The sequence below is a fragment of the Rhipicephalus sanguineus genome, chromosome 10 (genome assembly GCF_013339695.2).
Source record: "Rhipicephalus sanguineus isolate Rsan-2018 chromosome 10, BIME_Rsan_1.4, whole genome shotgun sequence".
Taxonomy (NCBI): domain Eukaryota; kingdom Metazoa; phylum Arthropoda; class Arachnida; order Ixodida; family Ixodidae; genus Rhipicephalus; species Rhipicephalus sanguineus.
Genome location: NC_051185.1, coordinates 151,030,332 through 151,050,624, shown reverse-complemented (window position 1 = coordinate 151,050,624; position 20,293 = coordinate 151,030,332). Strand labels below are relative to the sequence as shown.

The 20,293-nt window shown below is 44.7% G+C and overlaps 1 protein-coding gene across 1 annotated transcript in view; it reads left to right on the top strand.

Moving 5' to 3' along the window:
* The window catches only part of LOC119406825 (uncharacterized), a 227,186-nt gene that overhangs the window by 159,111 nt on the left and 47,782 nt on the right, over nt 1-20,293 (top strand). Inside the window, exons 8-11 of the mRNA XM_049420225.1 lie at nt 203-583; nt 10,476-10,520; nt 14,302-14,442; nt 16,756-16,848. Of these exons, the coding sequence (XP_049276182.1) occupies nt 203-583; nt 10,476-10,520; nt 14,302-14,442; nt 16,756-16,848 (660 nt within the window). The remainder of the gene's footprint in view (nt 1-202; nt 584-10,475; nt 10,521-14,301; nt 14,443-16,755; nt 16,849-20,293) is intronic.

The window sequence follows — 20,293 nt, the reverse complement described above, 5'->3', positions numbered from 1 at the left end:
GGAACATTCAGGTTAGAACAATAAATGTTGTTTGACATGGCTTCCATAGCACACCTGCTAACTGAAACATCAGAATAATGAGCGACAGGGTTCTTTACATTGCTCTGCATTAGCACTTGTGGCATACGCTTTAAGCAGCCTGCATTTTTTTGACGAGAACTGTACATGATGCTGACGCAGTGGGTTGTCCTTTTATTTGCAGGTTCTCTCGGCACAACAGAACGATTCCTCTCCGAGAGGCCCCGAACTTCTCAAGGGTAGCCGACTGGCCGAGCTTATCAAGAGCTTCGAACAAGTGTCGGTGACCACGACAAATGGTCAGTCACTCCTGCCATCACGTTCAACAACCACCCCCACATCTCTACCCGTATCATCATCCCCTGCCACTGCTGCGATGCTGACCGTGACTGCAAGGTCGCGACCTGCGGAAACTGTCACAACGGTAACGGTGAATCATGTCTCTGCAAACAACTCTCCGTCGTGGACGACCAACGGTGGTACATTGCCTGTCACACCTGCGCACATTGATCCCTCTGTCGACGAAGAGCTGTTGCCAAGGAGCTCAACCTTAATGTGGAATCCCGTAAGTTTATTGATGGTTTATCTTCATGGGTGTGCTTGTCTTCAACACGCAGTGAACAGGCTGATGACAATTAAAGCTGCTAAAGTGGTTGCTTGGGCGAGTTGGTACGACATTTTTGGAGGGAAACAGCGCGAAAGACGAAGGACCAGGCAGAGAAGGACACAAACAACAGCGCTGACTTACAACAAAATTTTATTCGTCAAACCACGCAATATATACCTGTGCAACGAAAAGAAGAAAAACAAAACATGACAAATCGAAGGTACAAAAACTAACAGAAATATCATCAAAAGCAAGCTCATTGCGCATGCAGTCACTCTGACAGATAAACAACCTCCTTTTGTGACAAGGCAACTGAAGGTCTGCTCACGCAAGCGTCACCCAGCTTAGCTATTTCCAAGGCCTCCAGTATTTCACGTGTAAGCTGGTCCCTATGACGCTTCACAACCGCACATAGATGAAACTCAGGAACGCACCCACAATCTCGGCAATGAATGCCCAGGTGGCCAGACACTGTCGAGGAAACGCTGTAAGCGTGTTCTTTGAGACGCTCATTAAGACACCGGCCAGTTTGGCCTATGTACCGTTTACCACAGGACAATGGCAGGGAATACACCACGCCTTGAACGCAGGGAACAAACTTGTTGCGATGCTTAGTCGTGCATGTGCGGGTTTCTCTAGCTCCAGGGTTGACAGCCCTGCACAGGCTAGCCAGCTTCTCAGGGGGCAGAAAAAACAACATCTACCTCACACCTACCGGCTATCCTCTTCAGGTTATGGGCCACGCCGTGGATGTATGGAATGACTACATACTTCCTTTTTTCTGGCCTATTTTCACGTGTTTGAGCAAGCATCTCTGGGCTCATTTTTTGTTCCTTGAGCAGACACTCAGCTACTGCGGTCATAACGTGATACGGGAATCCAGCATTGGTGAGGCGTTCAACCTGTGAGTTAAAACTGGCCTGGATCTTGTGGCAGCATGACTTCCGCAAAGCGTGCGCGAAGCAGGCCTTCACTATTGCCCTTTTCACAACTTTAGAGTGGGCCGACTCAAACGGCAGCAAAGGCTTACTCCCCGTGGAGCATACGCCCAACAAACATGGTCACGATCAATGGTAATGCTCAAATCTAGGAATCGAATCGTTCCACCGTCTGGAACTTCATGAGTTAAAAGAAGAGGAGACATGCACTCACGAAAAATGTCTAAAATATTATTCATTGACGTACCCACGGCAGAGCTATCAGGTTCAAACAAAACAAGAAAATCGTCAACGTAACGAAATACTTTTGCAACCTTTAACTCTGTTATGCGTTCTTGGACCGTGCGGTCAAGGCTGGCCAAAAATAAATCACTCAAAATGGGTGCCAAACAAGAGCCAATGCAAACACCATTTCGTTGCAAATAGATGTGGTTGTCCCAAGTTGCAAAAGTCGATCTAAGGTAGAAATCAAGCAGTTCCATAAAGTCATCCACAGAAATGCCCGTCATGTTCTGATAGGCGATGACACCAAAACTTTCAATGCAATCGCGGATGCAAACAAGAAGCTTATTATGCGGCAACTTGTTTGTTTCTTGTATGCTTCTTGTTTGCATCCGCGATTGCATTGAAAGTTTTGGTGTCATCGCCTATCAGAACATGACGGGCATTTCTGTGGATGACTTTATGGAACTGCTTGATTTCTACCTTAGATCGACTTTTGCAACTTGGGACAACCACATCTATTTGCAACGAAATGGTGTTTGCATTGGCTCTTGTTTGGCACCCATTTTGAGTGATTTATTTTTGGCCAGCCTTGACCGCACGGTCCAAGAACGCATAACAGAGTTAAAGGTTGCAAAAGTATTTCGTTACGTTGACGATTTTCTTGTTTTGTTTGAACCTGATAGCTCTGCCGTGGGTACGTCAATGAATAATATTTTAGACATTTTTCGTGAGTGCATGTCTCCTCTTCTTTTAACTCATGAGTTCCAGACGGTGGAACGATTCGATTCCTAGATTTGAGCATTACATTGATCGTGACCATGTTTGTTGGGCGTATGCTCCACGGGGAGTAAGCCTTTGCTGCCGTTTGAGTCGGCCCACTCTAAAGTTGTGAAAAGGGCAATAGTGAAGGCCTGCTTCGCGCACGCTTTGCGGAAGTCATGCTACCACAAGATCCAGGCCAGTTTTAACTCACAGGTTGAACGCCTCACCAATGCTGGATTCCCGTATCACGTTATGACCGCAGTAGCTGAGTGTCTGCTCAAGGAACAAAAAATGAGCCCAGAGATGCTTGCTCAAACACGTGAAAATAGGCCAGAAAAAAGGAAGTATGTAGTCATTCCATACATCCACGGCGTGGCCCATAATCTGAAGAGGATAGCCGGTAGGTGTGAGGTAGATGTTGTTTTTTCTGCCCCTGAGAAGCTGGCTAGCCTGTGCAGGGCTGTCAACCCTGGAGCTAGAGAAACCCGCACATGCACGACTAAGCATCGCAACAAGTTTGTTCCCTGCGTTCAAGGCGTGGTGTATTCCCTGCCATTGTCCTGTGGTAAACGGTACATAGGCCAAACTGGCCGGTGTCTTAATGAGCGTCTCAAAGAACACGCTTACAGCGTTTCCTCGACAGTGTCTGGCCACCTGGGCATTCATTGCCGAGATTGTGGGTGCGTTCCTGAGTTTCATCTATGTGCGGTTGTGAAGCGTCATAGGGACCAGCTTACATGTGAAATACTGGAGGCCTTGGAAATAGCTAAGCTGGGTGATGCATGCGTGAGCAGACCTTCAGTTGCCTTGTCACAAAAGGAGGTTGTTTATCTGTCAGAGTGACTGCATGCGCAATGAGCTTGCTTTTGATGATATTTCTGTTAGTTTTTGTACCTTCGATTTGTCATGTTTTGTTTCTTCTTTTCGTTGCACAGGTATATATTGCGTGGTTTGACGAATAAAATTTTGTTGTAAGTCAGCGCTGTTGTTTGTGTCCTTCTCTGCCTGGTCCTTCGTCTTTCGCGCTGTTTCCCTCCAAAAATTAAAGCTGAATTTAAGCCTGACAGCCGTATGTTTGACGTATGCTGCACACAAAGCAGGCAAGACAAGAGGTCACGGGTTGAATTACCAGCCACAGCGGCTGCATTTATAATGGGGGCACTATGCAAGAACACCCGTGTACTAAGATTTATATGGAAGATGAAGAAAACCAGGTGGTCAAAAGTAATTCAGTTACCCACAACAATGGGCCTCGTATAATCGTATCCTGATTCTGGCGAGTGAAAGCCAAATATATTTTTTTAAACAGTGCACATTATGTACTTCCGCTTAAAATGCATTCAAACAAAATGAGAGACCTACCTACCTTTACTGCGTACATATCTGCGAATGCATTATTCTCTAATAAGAATGAACAAAACAAAAACATGGAGTATTATGAAATGCGTGCACGTTTATTTGAAGTCCATGATCTTTGCGTGGCGGGTGCTGCTCAACTGCTGCAAGACAAGCTCTCCAATGTTGTCCGCATTCTTGTGCAGTGCCTGAGTGACATTGCTGCACTTGCCTATAGGAAAGTACACATTGTTCTTATGCACTCCGAAATGCCGATGCTAGATATCAATTCGTGACGTTGGTTCACGTGCTCATTCAGGGTCATCTTCTCTCTCGCTGTCCTTTCCCTGATCAGTATGAACAGTGTTGGTGTGAACAGTGTTGGTGATCTCATCAGTTGTTGGTTCAGCCGACATGCACGCTCTGTATGATACCTTGGTCAAGTGGTTGGAGCAAGGGCGTGCAGTTGGGAGGCAAAAATTTCAGCCACACATTTACTTACCATTAACAAGGTGTGTCGAGCAGTTATCAGTGATAATGAGGATTTTCCCACCCACACTCCTCATGAAGCGATATTTAGCGCAAAGTAACATGTAGACGAGAATTTAGCGCACAACACGTGTGCTGACTTTCAACAAAATGGTTTATTGCATCCGAAGCACGAATATATACAGTGGTGGTGCTCACACGCTGCACCCAGAGGTCATGCACAGAGAAGTACATTTTTTCTGTGATACATTTTTTTTTTACAAGACATGCGAAACAAGTCACTAACTATTGCGCATTCAAAAAACACAATTCTTTATTCGGCAGGGACAGGGATGGCTTGCTTACACAATCACTTCTCAACATTGCGATTTTGGTGGCTACTATTAATCTAGGTAATTCGTCATGGTTGGTCAATAACACCTTGGTGTTCTCAAAAACGGGGCCCCGCACCCACAAGCTTTGCAATGCATCGCCAGCCACCCGTCATTGCCCTTCTTTACAAGGTTCCAGTGCTCTCATAACCTGTCATTGAGACAGCACCCCGTCTGTCTGATGTACTGCTTTCCGCATGAGAGGGGAATCTGGTACACCTGCTGGAGTTATTGAAACATTAGTGGGCAAGCTCATAAAGCAATTTGTACTGAATGCAAAATGCCTAGCGAAATCGAACGGAGTTACTGTCAGGAGCACGTTCAGTGTCGATTGCTCCTGGTGCCGTCTGCTAGCCATCAATGTGTACATCTGTGGACAATTTCTTTTCGCGCCTGTTCTATGGCCGTGGCACACTCAAAATGATTTTCCGACTCGTTTTCAATCACTGACTACAGTGTTCGGGCTTCGGCTTCCGTGTCTGCGGTAAAGCGCAATACACTATAACCTCATTATAACGAAGTCACATCTGACACGAAAATAACTTCGTTATAACCGAAAATTTGTTATAAACCTATATTCTGTATCTATGACCACACTATTCTTCATTTACTTCGTTATAAACGATAATTCGTTATATCCGTGTTTGTTACATCAAGGTTTGAGTATATACGTATACTACGTGCTGCGTGTGTTCGGTTGCCAAGCTTGCTCCTTCGGCTTGATTCTTTTGTTCGGAGTTTTAAGCGCATGACAGACACAAGTGATGTCATTCAAATCAATTAAGTGGTCATTACAGGCAACAACCTTTGATTAAATCTATGTTTTCAGCAGCTGCAGTGCAAGCGCATCGTAAGTACTTTAATTTAAAAAGAAATAAAAAAAATGTTGAGAGCACGTGCCAAAAGGGGATACACAACGGTGATATGAAATATTGGTAGACCTTGCGGAGTTTCTTTTTTTTTTTTGCAGCATACGTTAATTCCTTTGTTAATAAATCAACGTTTGCTGACTCGTTCACGGTCCTTTGAAAGTATGCTGAACAGAATTAGTGTAATCATACTAACGTAGATAAATACACAGCTTTCACATCGAAAGCCGTAATAAATAGGGGTGTGCGGATATTCGAAATTTCGAATATTTTTCTAATAGTGTTTGCTATTCGATTCGATTTGCACTGGAATTTTACTATTCGAACTATTCGAACTTCCCCAAAACAAATACAGTCAACGTCCGATTGAAAGTGACTCCTTCAAATTTTTAATACGCTTCACCTCATTACACTCTCGTATTGCGGCAAAGCTGCCTTTCAAGCTCCGTTACGGTCGAACTTTGCCAAGACACGGTCAACGTTCGATTGAAAGTGGTGTCTAGATTTTCAATATGCTTCACCTCATTACAACCCGGTATTGCGGCAAAGCTGCCTTTCAAGCTCCGTTACGGCCGAACTTCGCCAAGACACAGTCAACGTCAGATTGGAAGTGGTCCCTAGATTTTCAATATGTTTCACCTCATCACACCACGGTATTGCGGCAAAGCTGCCTTTCAAGCTCTGCTACGGTCGCAAATGTACTAACTCAAGAATACGCTGGTTCCAACATTGAGATGAAAGACGTGGCAGAGGTGGGGGCTCAATTAATGCTGTTTTAACGCGATAGCGTTAGAGAGCTCGTGTCGCAGAAATTTTGCCGTCGGCGTCGGGACCGTTGGTTGTGAGTGAAAAATCGTCTGTGAGCGAAAAATCGAGAAAGAAGCAAATAAAATAAAGAATAAAATTTTTGGTGCCATTGAGGATCAAACCCGGGCCGTTCGCGTGGCAAGCAGGTGTTCTACCACAAAGCCAGGATGTTACTTGTAGCTGCTTCGGAAAAAAACACTACATAAATGCCATGTAGTGGAAGGAGTCTCCTTAACGTATTTTGTTCGACAGGTGTCACGACGAAAACTAGCCCATTCGGCGATTTGTAGGCGCATTTGGGAGGCCATCAAAGTACGTCGAAAAAGGCCGGGATAGTGCAGCCATCGCCGCTACAAACACACACGAACTTTCAAACAGCTCTAAAAATGGACAACTATGTCCATCTAGCGGAAATCATATCAAGCCAATGCCGCCTTTCCACAGGAGGCGGTGATCAAGCAAACAGCAAACGCTAGATAATGTGCTGCCATCTGTGAGGCATTGTGAGAGACTTCATGGCCTCTGAGATGGCAAGCGCGCGGCGTGTATCTTGGAGGCCATGCGACTCTTGCTTAGATCAAAAAACCTGTATGTACCATTCTCGCGCGCGCGTGTGTGTGTGTGTCTGTGTGCGTGTGTGTGTATCAATACACATTAATAAGTATGCACTTCGTGGTTTAAGTGCGCACTAGGGGCCGGATTTCGCTATTGCGTTCAACTCTTAAAGGCGAAGCTTAAGTGTCTCCCAATTTTTGGACCTGAAATTTGGGCAAGAAGTCCGAAAAATCGGAAGCCGAAGCTTTTTAGCATCCGAAATTTCAGACGTGCTTATATATCGACGTCTACGAGGCAGAATTGGAACTCTGGACTTGAAGGGAGCACAACCTTGTCCGCCACATCAGTTGGGCTTCCACAGAAGTTGAAAGAAGAGGAGTGGCTGAGGAAATGGCATCTTTGCCTATCACCAGTAAAGTGTTGTCGGTAACACTTTGGGTGCACCAAATCATGTACATAAATAGAATTCGGCCTCTACATTGCCTCATTCTTGATAAGACAACTATGAAACACCACCCCGCCAGTGCTTCATCAACCTAGCGAAAAGAAACACTTTCATGTTGCTATCTCATAAGAATATGCTTAGGAATCCTCTCCAACTTTTTTTCTGCAATTTCACTTCGAAGTATTCAAGAAATATTCGAGAAATATTCGAGAAATATTCGCAAGATATTCGATTCAATTCGCACTCATACTTCAATACTCGAAGTCGCTTCGCACCGAAAATTTTGCTATTCGCACAGCTCTAGTAATAAGATGTATGTATTTGCAATAAAATAGTGTAAATCACTCTCAGCGGTCAACTTCTGATAGGGCGTGATGCGATCACTGTACTAAAAAGACTCACAAGGTCTCTTATACATTCGCCTGAGATGACTCAAAGGTAAAAGCCATCTTCTTTTTTTTCAGTCAATTTATTCCTTCCCCGCCCCCCTCCGAATGCTTTCTGGACGTAACATGGTTTTGCACTGCCTCCAGGATCAAAGGCATTGCAGACTTTCCACACATCACCTGGTTTTACATTGCCTCCATGATCCACGCACCGATCACGGAGGCCATGCAAACCGACGATGTCATGTGATGGCGTCATCATGTGACATGAGGTTATGACGTCACAAATTTTGGCGGTCTGTGGTGTCAAGAGGACGTCATTGTTGATGATTTTTTCGATCACTCGTGTTGACGCTCCCGACTCAGGACGCCGACGGTCAATTTTCGCGTTTGATCAGGAATCCAAGCCTTTCACCTTAAAATATTCAATCTTGTTACAGCGCGGTAAAGAATAGAAGTAACCATCCAAAGAGGCCAAAGAATGATGGAAAAGAGGTCTCTTTCTCCTCTTCTTAGACATATTCGCCGATTTTTCCTGCAGTATACCAAGCTGTACTATCGGTGTAAAATGAAACACGAACAGCGGAGCGCGTTCCCCAAGCATTAGGAACTGTATAATGCGCCGTCCTGTCATCATCACTGACAGGCATGCACACCCGATTAGGCAGTATTGCGCAATGAAAAGCACGAATCTGGCTCACGAGCGGCAAACCACAAGAGCGTATCTATCTGTAATCATAAGGGTGTGAACTGCACCACGCGCACCACTGCTGGCGTTTCATTCGGAGCCGATAGTACGCGTAATAAGTTTTACTGTGCATCCAACTCGCCCAATCCAAGCTAGTTGTCTGCAATAACCCACTGGTCGATGAAGTTATCAATTTTATTTTGTCGGCAAACGTTTGGTGTACACAGGTCCACATGACTACAATTGGGAGTGGAATGTGAATTTTCATTCAACTCAAGTCTGTTCACATAACGCTAACTTTTGCGAAAAGCCATAAAATTGATCGCGCTTCGCTTCCAAAGCAGCATAGACTCTCTTTAACTCTCTTGGCGGGACGTTCACACTTTCAAGTAAGCTATTTCAACGCCGTCCAGCCCACTGAGTGACGCTACAAACTCGGGGGCATGATCCCGACCGCGATGGCTCTGTGTATATAGAAGATACGTTAAACGTTAAAAGTTTTTTAACCTCCTGTAATGCTAGCAGCCATCTAAAGAACTATCATTACGAGAAAATACAGCTAGTAGTCGAAAAACGCCGTGCGACGCGAGCGAACTATGATGAAAATGCTGCTGTTCTAGCCAGAGCCTAGCAGACGACAAAAGCCAAATCCCTGCCTTTGCATCATCGGAGCGCCGTTCGCAGTGCCACCATCGGTGGCGCACGAGGCGAATAGCTTGGTGATCTTTTGCTGGCCCTTCAAAATTGTTGTAAACGTTGATGGTTCAATTCCGCACTCCTTAGCAGTGTCAGTTTGCTTTTTTCCAGCGTCCACTTGTAAGAAGAATGTGCACCTTTTTTTTGTAAAGGAAATTGCCACGTTTTTTCTTGTTTTTCTTTTTTTGCTGCTTCCAGAGGCCATCGCTAATGTAAACAAGCACCAAGGCAAGCAAAACAGCTGTGCGACAAGCGTGCAGACAAGGCAGTGAGGCAAAGCTTCTCAAGGGCAGGCAATGGTGATAGGGCACATTTAGAATAGGGCAGATGCATAAAGAAATGAGCAGGCATTCTGATGATGAAGGTAGTGGCACATATGGATCTGGGCATTGTTCACACCGCAATGAGTGATTTGTTACGTTTGAAATTCGTTATTTTGAAGTGTTTGTAAGATAGAAGGATGATAAAATAGATACATTATTTTGAAACATTCAGTGTTCTGAAATTTGTAGCAGTGAAATATTTTTGCGTTATGCCCATGGACATTTGGAAAGAGATTTTGGAAATATTTGTTAAAGGGACACTAAGGAGAAACAATGAACCGGTTTAGATCGATAAATTGTGCTCTGAGAACTCTAACATCGTTAATTTCACCATCATAGGTTTATTAATATAGGAGAAAATTAAGTTCAATGTTTCATTTTTAAATTTCGCGCCGCAATATCCTCGCGTGACGTCACAGATTTCAAAGTTTATTTATCGTATTTTGGGGCCATTGGCTCAACAAAATTACCCCAAACTTGGTATGTTAAGTCTATGGCCCCCTCAGAGGACAATGTACTTCATTTTTACTGATTAGGAACTACATAGCCCCTGGTAGGCGGCATCAAAGCATGTGACGTCATGGCGAATGGTGTGGAAACTTCAAGGTGGCGTCACCACTCACATTTTGTTTTTGCGCGTTTTCTCGCTTACCAAGCATCTTCTCTCAGCTAGCATGGTGTTTTTGGTATCGTGAAAGAGTACTTTACTAATATGAGAAAAATCATTTTGCTCTTTAGTGTCCCTTTAAATGAAAAAATTGTTAACCTGCGGTTTGCTATGATGAGATTTCACTGTACACTGCCGTCTGTGGGATAGCTTGTGTTAAATTGCTTCTTGGAAATTGCAGCTTCTCTTGTGTTTCTCTTGTGTGGGGTACAACAGCTAATTGTAATGCTGAAGCATTTCATTTTGGCCTAGTGAATCCTGTTCTCATGCCTTGCATTATTTCCTTTCATCCAGACTGACCTTCTGAAGGAACTGTACAGAATCGAAATGCCTCAGCAGGTATGCATTACCATTCTTGTCTACTCTTTTGTTTATGCCTGCCTTTCTTCGTTTCCTTGTAGTGTAGCCTGTTTTATTTTTTTATTTTTTTAACAGAGTCACACAGCACTTACTGCTGCGCTGTTCTTACCTGAAATTACCCCTTTCATTCAATAAAGCAATTGTATGTTTTCGTTTGCAAAAGTTTTTGCTGTTGCAATCTCACCTCCATGTCGCAGTAGCGAGCTGCTGCAGAGGTGTGAGCTCAGCTGGTCACACTTTAAGCGCACTAAAAAACTGAGGCTGTGGAGTTGGTGCAAAAGCTTTACATATGTAGATTACCGTACTGCACTGGACCTGCATTTCAACTTTTCACATGCTGTGCAGTCGCTGTGATGAGGACCTTTATGGACTTCGTTAAACTTGTGCGAATACAGTCAAATCCCGCTACAATGAAATTGACAAGACACGCGAGAAAGTTTGTTGTCGTGGAATTTCGTTGCTGTCAAATTTCATCTATAGACAACAAAATTCAGCAGGATCTGATGACTCGTCCTTTGGTCCCAGCAAGCGCATGCATTGGACTCTCGGTAACTCGGATGTACAGTACGGTCCACTCTTACAGGGAACACGCGAGCGCGTGGCTGACAGCCCGCGTGGCGCTGACTAGCGGCGAGATTTGTAAATGCGGCGCATGCGCATACACTTGTAAGAGCGGCGCGCACCCGAACGCCGTAATGAATCTATACGCGTGCACTGCATTTACAAACCTCGCCAGCAGTTAGCGCTCCGCGGACAGCCGGCCACGCGCTCGCTTGTTCCCTCTAAGAGTGGACCATACTGTACTTGGCTGCACACCGAGTGAATGTATTTTCTCGCGTATAACATGCACAAAATATAAAGAAAATTTGGAGCTAAACTCGGGGTGTGGGTTATACACGAATTTCGGTGCGCAAGTTGGCTTCACGGTAATGCAAGGAAGGCGGCTTTGGTTCAATACACGGGTATCATTTTTCTTCCGTGGTTGGTAGTCGAGGGTGCTAGTTATATGCAGGGGTGGGTTATGCATGAGAAAATACGATATTCAGACTACCCTTGGAGCTTGCCGAGCGCGCAGTGCTGTGAATGAGCATGCCCAAGCTTTGCTAGAGGCCAACTGAAAACTAAGTGCCGAAGCTCCGCACTACCATAGCCATAAGCGAACAACTAACGCTTCGTCCCATTTTACGGCTTTATTGCCTTTAATCTTCGGCTGCGTTAGCTGCTTACCTTTGGAGTGTATTGGCTATCGACGATCGCGATGATAGCGACTGCGGTTTCCTGCACAGCAGTTGTGGCAAATGGTAGTTCTGTTTTCAATTTGTGCGTGCTGGCTGTGCACGTGCCTTCAGAACTGCGTCGTTGCTATCAGTCATCGTGTCCACCGTGGTTTTGTCCGCAGCGTTGCAGCAAGCAGCACTGCTTTGAGTTGGTGCGTGTTGGATGCGCACGTACTTTCGTGGTTGCCCATGATCGCGTCAACACGACTGCATTTGTGTTCACAGCAGTTTCGGCAGAATGTACTTACGCTTAAACTAGATGCACGCCAGCCGCGCGTGTGCCTTCATAACGCCGTGGTTGTCATTCACGATCTCGGAGCTAGTGACAACGAGCAGTAAAGTTTTGTTTTGAGCACTGCGTCAGAAACATGGTGGGAGTTCCTGAAGAACAATTCTACTGTGCCCCGCACATGCATCAAACCCACCGGCAGCATCATGGTGGATGGGCGATCTGTCGCCGAGCATCTCAATGGCGAAAAATTTACAGGAATGTGTGTGTGATGGCAGAAAGTGCGTCTCTGTTGAAGACATGGGTGTTGTGATGTGGCCGCACTGCTCTGGAAGCCACGAGCCAACCAGAAATTGTCGATCTTCTAGTGTAATTTCGCAGCAGTCCTAGGCAAGTTCCTTCTCTTTGTGTCGTAGCCCTCGCAAAAACTTTGTTGAAGCGGAAGTATCCAGGAAAAGTATTCGTTCTGACGAGTCATTTTTCGCCTTGTTTTCTATGGGCGGCTGACGAGGAATAAAAAATTATTCGTCTTGGTGGAAATTTCATTGTAGCAGGCTTATTATAGCGGGATTCTACTGTATCACATTTTCAATTCGAACCAGTGTCGGAGCGAAGGGCAATTAATATTGAATAATTTCGAAGTAATTTGAATAGTAGCAGGATTTTAATAAGAGTGTGGTGCAAGTTACAAGCAGTAAAAAATGTTACGTTTTAAAAATTGCCATACAGTATAAGCCCTTGTAACACTCATTTAAACTCTAAAAAATTGCGGGCATTTTGCACCAAGTCACGTAAAGCTTGGGACAGCGAAGCACGGGCCTGTCATCGCTCGTACTCCCCGTCGACCGACACGCCTAGCTTCGAGATGCACGGCTTTCTCCTCGGGTGTACACAGCCAGGCTGTGCTCTATAGAGTGGAGGTTGCGCGTGATGTCTCCATCAGTGGGCATGGCTTAGCTATACTGCACATGCGTGGCTTAGCCATGTGGTGTGGTATCTGGTCGCTAGACAACGCGATGCTTGCTTCCTCTTTCTATCTTTTTTCTCTCTCTCTTTCGTTGATGTTCTCTCTTTTTTTTCTTTCTGCATTTCTATTTCTCTTTTTCTCATTCTTGTTGTGCTACGCTTCTCCCCTCCTCCTCACCATCACATCTCCCCTCCTTACGCTCATTTGAGTCATTTTCCTTTCCCACCCCCTTGCCACTCTATACTATAAAAGGCTATGTTATGCTCTGCTAGCGTGTTATGCTGGTATGCATGCACAGCATTTAGAAAATGAGAATGGCGGTAGAAAACACTGATCCAGAAGCTTGTTCCGCTAGAGTGTATTTCATTGAATATGCAGTATGCATAAGAGAAATCTATCGAGTTCAGGAAGAGCCCCAATATTGATGTCTATGTTAGATGACCTGGTTTCATTGAAGTAGTTTTAAATGTGTGACAGGTTGACCTTTCTAAATAGCACCATCATTGTTATACGTGTTTATTTTATTATGTGTGTTGAATATGTATGTTTGTGACATGAACTTGAAAACTATAGGTAATAAAGAAAAGAAAAGAGAGCCTGGTTGGCTGAGTGGTTAGGATGTTCGCCTTCAGATCAAGCGTACGCAGGCTCAATTCCCACCTCGGGAAGAATTTTTTTGCAGCAACAATTTTTCTCTTTCTTGGTATCTTTCCTTCTGTATCTCTGCTTGTTTCTCTCTTTCTTTCTTTCTCTCTCTCTACTCGTTCTCAGGGTTATTACAGGCCATGCCATAGTGGTGAGTAGTGGAATCTGCCCACTTATGTGGCACATATCCGTTCATGATGATGATCGTTTTCGGACACGGCCACACACATTACGCCAAGGTAGAACAGTTTCTCTGTTAAAATATTAATCAGGGTGCTGGTAAATTGTACATTTAACCATGAAGCATGGCAGTGTGGATTTCTCCTGGATAGGTGGCATAGTAACTCTAGCTCTACGCTGCAGTGAAACTGTCTTTTCAGGCGGGTTATTTGCAACAAGACATAGTGTGTCATTTGTTGATTTCAAATGCTTCAAAATTTTTGAAACTTTAAATTGGTGCTAATATGAATTTACATACTGTAATATTCTCACAGGCCATAATATGGGCTTTAATATTCGCACAGGCCTAGACGTTGTTGTAGCAAGGTTTAAGTGCACCCTTACCCTTTGTAAGAGCAGTAGTGGTAGATAGATTGATTAATCAAGCTAGGTCATTAAATAAGCGGTTCTCTTATGGCTCAGGGTTCACGGGACTGCGGTGCATGCATCAATCGTGAAGGATACTTGGACGTAATGCCTTCCAATCGCAAGAAGGCCACCTACTGGAACCCCTGGAGGCGGCGCTACATGCGACTACAGGACGGAACACTCTCCTGCCTCGAGGCACGTCTTGCGAGCACGGTGGCCCTTTCATGTGGTCATTTTATTTTGTTGTTTTGCAGTTCAGGTGATTGTCCATGCAATTGATGAGGCGTGCATAGAAGTAGTGAACACAATTCAAGAAGGCTGCTTTTGGGAGCTCAAAACACCTTCTTGCATTTGCTCTGCGCATGCACGCAATTACGGAAGCTGGCCTTTTCGATTGGTCACATCTGTATCTGGCCATATACCCTGCAACAGTGATTTTTAAGAGTGGCCTTAGCCTATTTACGACACCGCACGACTTTAATTGTTCTAGTGAGTGCACTTCTTTACGCTCATGATTGTCGCTCCTAACTTTTTTTTCCCCTCTTCTTTCTTAGTGCACTCTAACAAGTTATAACTTTGACCAGTGCCTGTGCCTGTCTCTTAAGTTACCATCTTTGTTTCATTATTAAGTGCGACCAATACAAAGACTGTTGCATATATTTGAGGACGTTACAGAACACAGTTTTAAAAGAAGAGCCACTAAGACATAATCACTGTGCATGGCATCTTCTCACTCTGTGTTATTGTGACCAAATTCTACTTGCCAGTAATCACGAAGAACACTGTTGGTTTGGTAGCATTGTAACGAAAAAATATCGCAAGAAGACAGAGACGGAAGGTGGCACGCATGAGCACTGACTCACAACTGATTTTTATTTGCTGCAGTGCGTGAAATGTATAGCATGCACATGAAAATCAAGAACTTTTCAACAATCTCATGCACTTGTCATCCACTCGTAACAATGGCTATAACTATATAACAATGGATTTAACTATAAAAATCTAGAAACTGCTTTTCTTTCTCGATCAGTGCTAGTGACGCCATGCTTACACACGCGCCATCCTGTTCTTTTATGCGTGCAGCTTCAATTATTAATCTAGTCATCTTGTCAGTCGTACCTTCAAAGCGTGGAACGCATCCACTGTCTCGGTAATGCAACCCTAAATGACCGGAAACAGCTGTGTTGACGTTATAATAGTGCTCTTTGAGTCTTTCGTTCAAGCACCTGCCAGTCTGCCCGAAATACGCTTGACCACACGACAAGGGTATAGAATAGACTACATTGTACATGCATTCTACAAAACATCTGCAGTGCTGCATGGAGCAAGTGGTTACTGGCCCATTTCTTTCTTTATTTGCGCGTCCACATAGACCTTGAAGGCACTCAGGGGCAGAAAACACAACCTGCACTCCTGCCCTACTACCTATCTTTTTGAGGTTATGGGAGATGCGGTGCAAGTAAGGTACGACTACTACATTTTTTGTTTCTTCTGGAGGCGTCATCCCACTGCGTGCTCCAACCTTGTATCACATCTGTAAACCCTCAGCCACAGAAGTCAGTATTGGTGCCAGATTGCCAGCTTCTCCCAGTAGTTTAGCTTGTCTTAGCTTGCCTTAGCAATACAAGGTTGGAGCACGCAGTGGGATGACGCCTCCAGAAAAACCAAAAAATGTAGTAGTCTTGCACCGCATCTCCCATAACCTCAAAAAGTTAGGTAGTAGAGCAAGAGTGCACGTCGTGTTTTCTGCCCCTGAGCACCTTCAGGGTCTATGTGGACGCGTAAATAAAGAAAGAAATGGGCCAGTAACCACTTGCTCCATGCAGCACTGTGGATGTTTTGTAGAATGCATGTACAATGTAGTCTATTCTATACCCTTGTCGTGTCGTCAAGCGTATTTCGGGCAGACTGACAGGTCCTTAAACGAAAGACTCAAGGAGCACTATTATAATGTTAACACAGCTGATTCCAGTAATGTAGGGTTGCATTACCGATATTGTGGATGTGTTCCACGCTTTGAAGGTATGGCAGTGCTTAGCCGCTCATCAGACAAGATGACTAGATTAATAATCGAAGCTGCATGCATAAAAGAACAGGATGGCGCATGTGTAAGCATGGCGTCACTAGCACTGACCGAGAAAGAATAGCAGTTTCTAGATTTTTATAGTGAAATGAGTAAGCCATTGTTATGAGTGGACAAGTGAATGAGATTGTCGAACAGTTCTTGATTTTCGTGTGTATGCTATATATATTTCATGCACTGCAGCAAATAAAAATCCATCGTGAGTCAGCGCTCATGCGTCCGTACCTGTCTTCTCACGCTGTTTTTTCATTACAGTGCATCATCATCAACTATATTCCTGTTCTGACCTCATTTCATTGTTGCAGGGGTATGACTTGATCCTGCATATTTTCTTAATTTTTTTCATCAGCAGTTTTGTGGAAACATGTTTGTAGCTGTATAAACAAAGCTGATATTTGTTTGTTGGTTCTTCTCTCTGACACCAGCATGACAAGTCAACAAAGCCACTGGTGAAGATGCAATTGCTTGGTGGTCAGGTTGACACCCTCGAGAACCACATGATTGGCATTGATGATCGGGTAAGCCTTATTGGTGCATCTGTGCATTCGTGGCTTAATAGTCTTGTTTTTGGTAATCGTGCATGAAGAATCAGCATCAGCAAGCAGCTAATTAGATGCCTATATGCAATTTATCAATTCAGTGCTGATAAAACTTGAAGAGCTTTTCTCTAGCCAGCTGTAACCTCAGGTTATTTCATATAGCATTCCGTACTCTTTGTAGAGAGAACACTAACTGGTCTATTATCCAATTCATTTTACAAAAAGAGTGGGAAGCATACTCTATATTTGTGTTAAATACAGTAATTCCTCGTTATAACGAAGTCAGCGGGACGGTGAAAACATTCGTTATAAGCGGTATTTCGATATAGGCAACCACTCGAGAAAAGCTAAAGCAGTCGAGCTTTAATTGCGCTACAACTGCAATGAAGTCGAAACGCAATGTGTTGGTGAAGCAAAACTTCATTCAGGTGCAAAAAAAAGGCATTCTGAATAGCACAATCACATGGCCAATCACACAGCGCACCTCATGAAATGCTATGGCACAAGCCAGCCCGCAGTCTTTTGGGCACTTTTCGGCATCCAAGAGACCGCGGTTTTCTGGCGTCACGAAGCACCAGGAAAACTTTATTTTCGTGCAGATTTTATCTCGGGGCAGCAGGGTTGCGATTACGACCGAAATTAACAGTTCTGGTGCGCTGTACCATGGAATTTGATAGCTCCCATTCACTCTGCAGTACAGTTGCCGACCGATTTTTGGGACCTGGTGGGGACCGCAAAATAGTCTGAAGAAGTTTTAAAGACATGAAAATTAAGTTTTTTTTTGGATTAGAGTAGCCTAAAAAAAATTCTCCAATAATGCCCTGCATCGTGGCACGCTTGGGGATGAGCAGATTTGGTTGTATTTGGTCAACAGTAATGTCATCAGTACAATGCACGCTTTATAGCAATCGCTGCCGCCGACCGTTGTTGGCAGCATGGTTGGTGGCTCCATGGCATCAAGCAAACAAAGTTGGACGCTGGTCACAAAGGGATGCACGCAAAGTCTCATCTGGTTGGTGAGATTTAACGTTGCGGTCTGGGGTTCTTAAACCTGCACTGAAATCGCACAGTACGTGAGCGTCCAGCATTTCGCCTCCATCGAAACGCAACCACCGCAACGGCAGAGAAAATCTGACGCGCACAATGTCTCAGACACACACTCGACACACCACAAGCACAACCACATGCAGAATGACAGCAGGAAAAACAAGCACACGCAAAAAAAACAGTACTGGCGTAATAATGATGGCGATAAGGCTGACTGTAAAAGAAAAGTTGCGTCCCTGAGAGCACTGGCATTCATTCCGATAGCACAAAAAAATTAAGGACCATCCTGTCTACATGTCCTCTCTTGTGTCTGTGTCTTTAATTTTTTTTTGCATTACTGAAATGATCGAATACCAGTGATCACAACCAACTAGCCCGCATTACCGCCTTGACTCCCCTAGAGCATTGGGGAGTCAAGCTCTTCCTTGGCTGGCAAGCCAAGGAAGAGCGGGCATGGCCTCCGGAACTGGAAGATTGTGTGTACTGCCAATCTTGGAGGCAACACAACTGGCCACTGGAAGCCATGCCAAACTTCACCAAGGCAGCGAAAAATCCAACATGGCGGCTTTCAAAACTAAGCGGCGCGGCTCAAAATGAGTGATTCAGTCCGAGAAATCAAACATTACAGCATAAAGTTGTCCGAAAAAATCGGTTGCAAAAATGTATTAGTGCTATGGGAGCCTTGATGGAATATCCATCAAGTCCTAAATATGAAGTCCGAAATATCCACCAAGTCCAAATTTTTGGAGTTGTAAAAAAAAAACGCCAGGCCTGCGTGGAAAGCGCAGCACCGCGCAGCACAGTCACAGCGAAAGCTAGAAGAGCGGCATTTCTAGAGCCCATTATAAACTATCTTGTGGCTACTAATACAAGTACATTAGCAACGTACCCACTACGCCACAAATCATAATTTTTGGGAAGTTGGGAAGCACCCACCACGACATTATTCGTTATTCTGCGGAGAAGCGAGGTACCATCTGTGAGGCATTATGTGCACTTTGTTATTGCGGTGGTTGATGACGGTGAAGAATTATGGCCGAGCCCTTCGTAATGGGTTGGAAGCTTTAAACGACCCACTAGTTACGTAATTCATATTTTGTGACGCCCGGTCGTTATTTAACTGTGCCACCACCCTTTATAACATACGTTAACCGGAGAAACGGAGAGCGAGAGAGAGAAGGAATTAACTTTATTGAGAGCCTGAGGAAATGGATCATGGGAGCCTTATGGGCTTCCTTGGCAACCAATAGAAGTGCACTTGCCAGGAACCCACTACACTATAAATCATCATACTTTTTGTGAAGTAGGGAAGCAGCCCATATGCAATTTTTCGTCAATCTGCGGAGAACCGTGGTACTCGCTAAACACCTGTAAGGCATTATGTGCACTTTCTTGATGCTGTGGCTGATGACGATGAAGAATTATTGTAGAGGCCTTTGTAATGGGTTGGAAGCACTCAACAACCCACTCGTTGCGCAATTTGCATTGTGTGACGCCCGGTTACAGAATTCGCGTTTGTGTGACGCCTGGTTGTTATTTTACTCTTCTACCACACTACAATACATATGTTAATGTGGTTCCTTCCCGACAAGAAGCCTGTATAGGGTCTTTTTGCAACGCAGTTTCAAGCACCGGCATGGCCCCGAGGTAGAACACTGGGCTCCCACGCAGAGGGCCCAGGTTCGAACCTCGTTCCATCCTGGAAATTTTTTCTTATTTCCTTTTTTTTTTTCTTATTTCGTGCGATAGAGGTTACGGACGCCGGCGGTGGCGGCGGCGGCAGCGGCGGACAACTACGGCACCAAAAACGGCCGTTGAAATGAGCTCATAACAGCTTTCGCTGTAAAACCATCGGCGACTGTAAGCAGCAGGGAACACTAGGCATTCGCTTGGTACCCATTACGAGGCGGTCATCGGTCATGGGTTTGGTAGTTTTGTGGTCTGTTCTGTGCCTGCATGAGACGTCGGCGGCATTAATTTGACACTGCATGCACAAAAGGGTCGCCATCGCTCGGCGACGCCTCCGCTCGCCACTTCCTTCTTAGTGGGTCAAGCTCTTCGTGTGCTTCAAGTAATGCAGCGTGCATTTGGGTCGGGACCAGAAGAAATTTCAAATAAAGCAATATTTCGAGTAAACCGATTTCGTTATGACGAGGGCTTACTGTATGTTGTAAAACAGCATTTTGTTTTGCAGGATTGTCCACCGTATCACTTGTAGCATTACTTGTGGTCTTTTCGTCTGGTTTTGTGGTCTCTTCTTAATTATTAAACCACTTTGCATATTATGTGCTGATTAACTTGTATTGGTAAGGAACTCCTCTACAACAGTGCACTGCCGGGCAAATGTAGAACTGTGAACTCGAAGGTTGCAAGATCG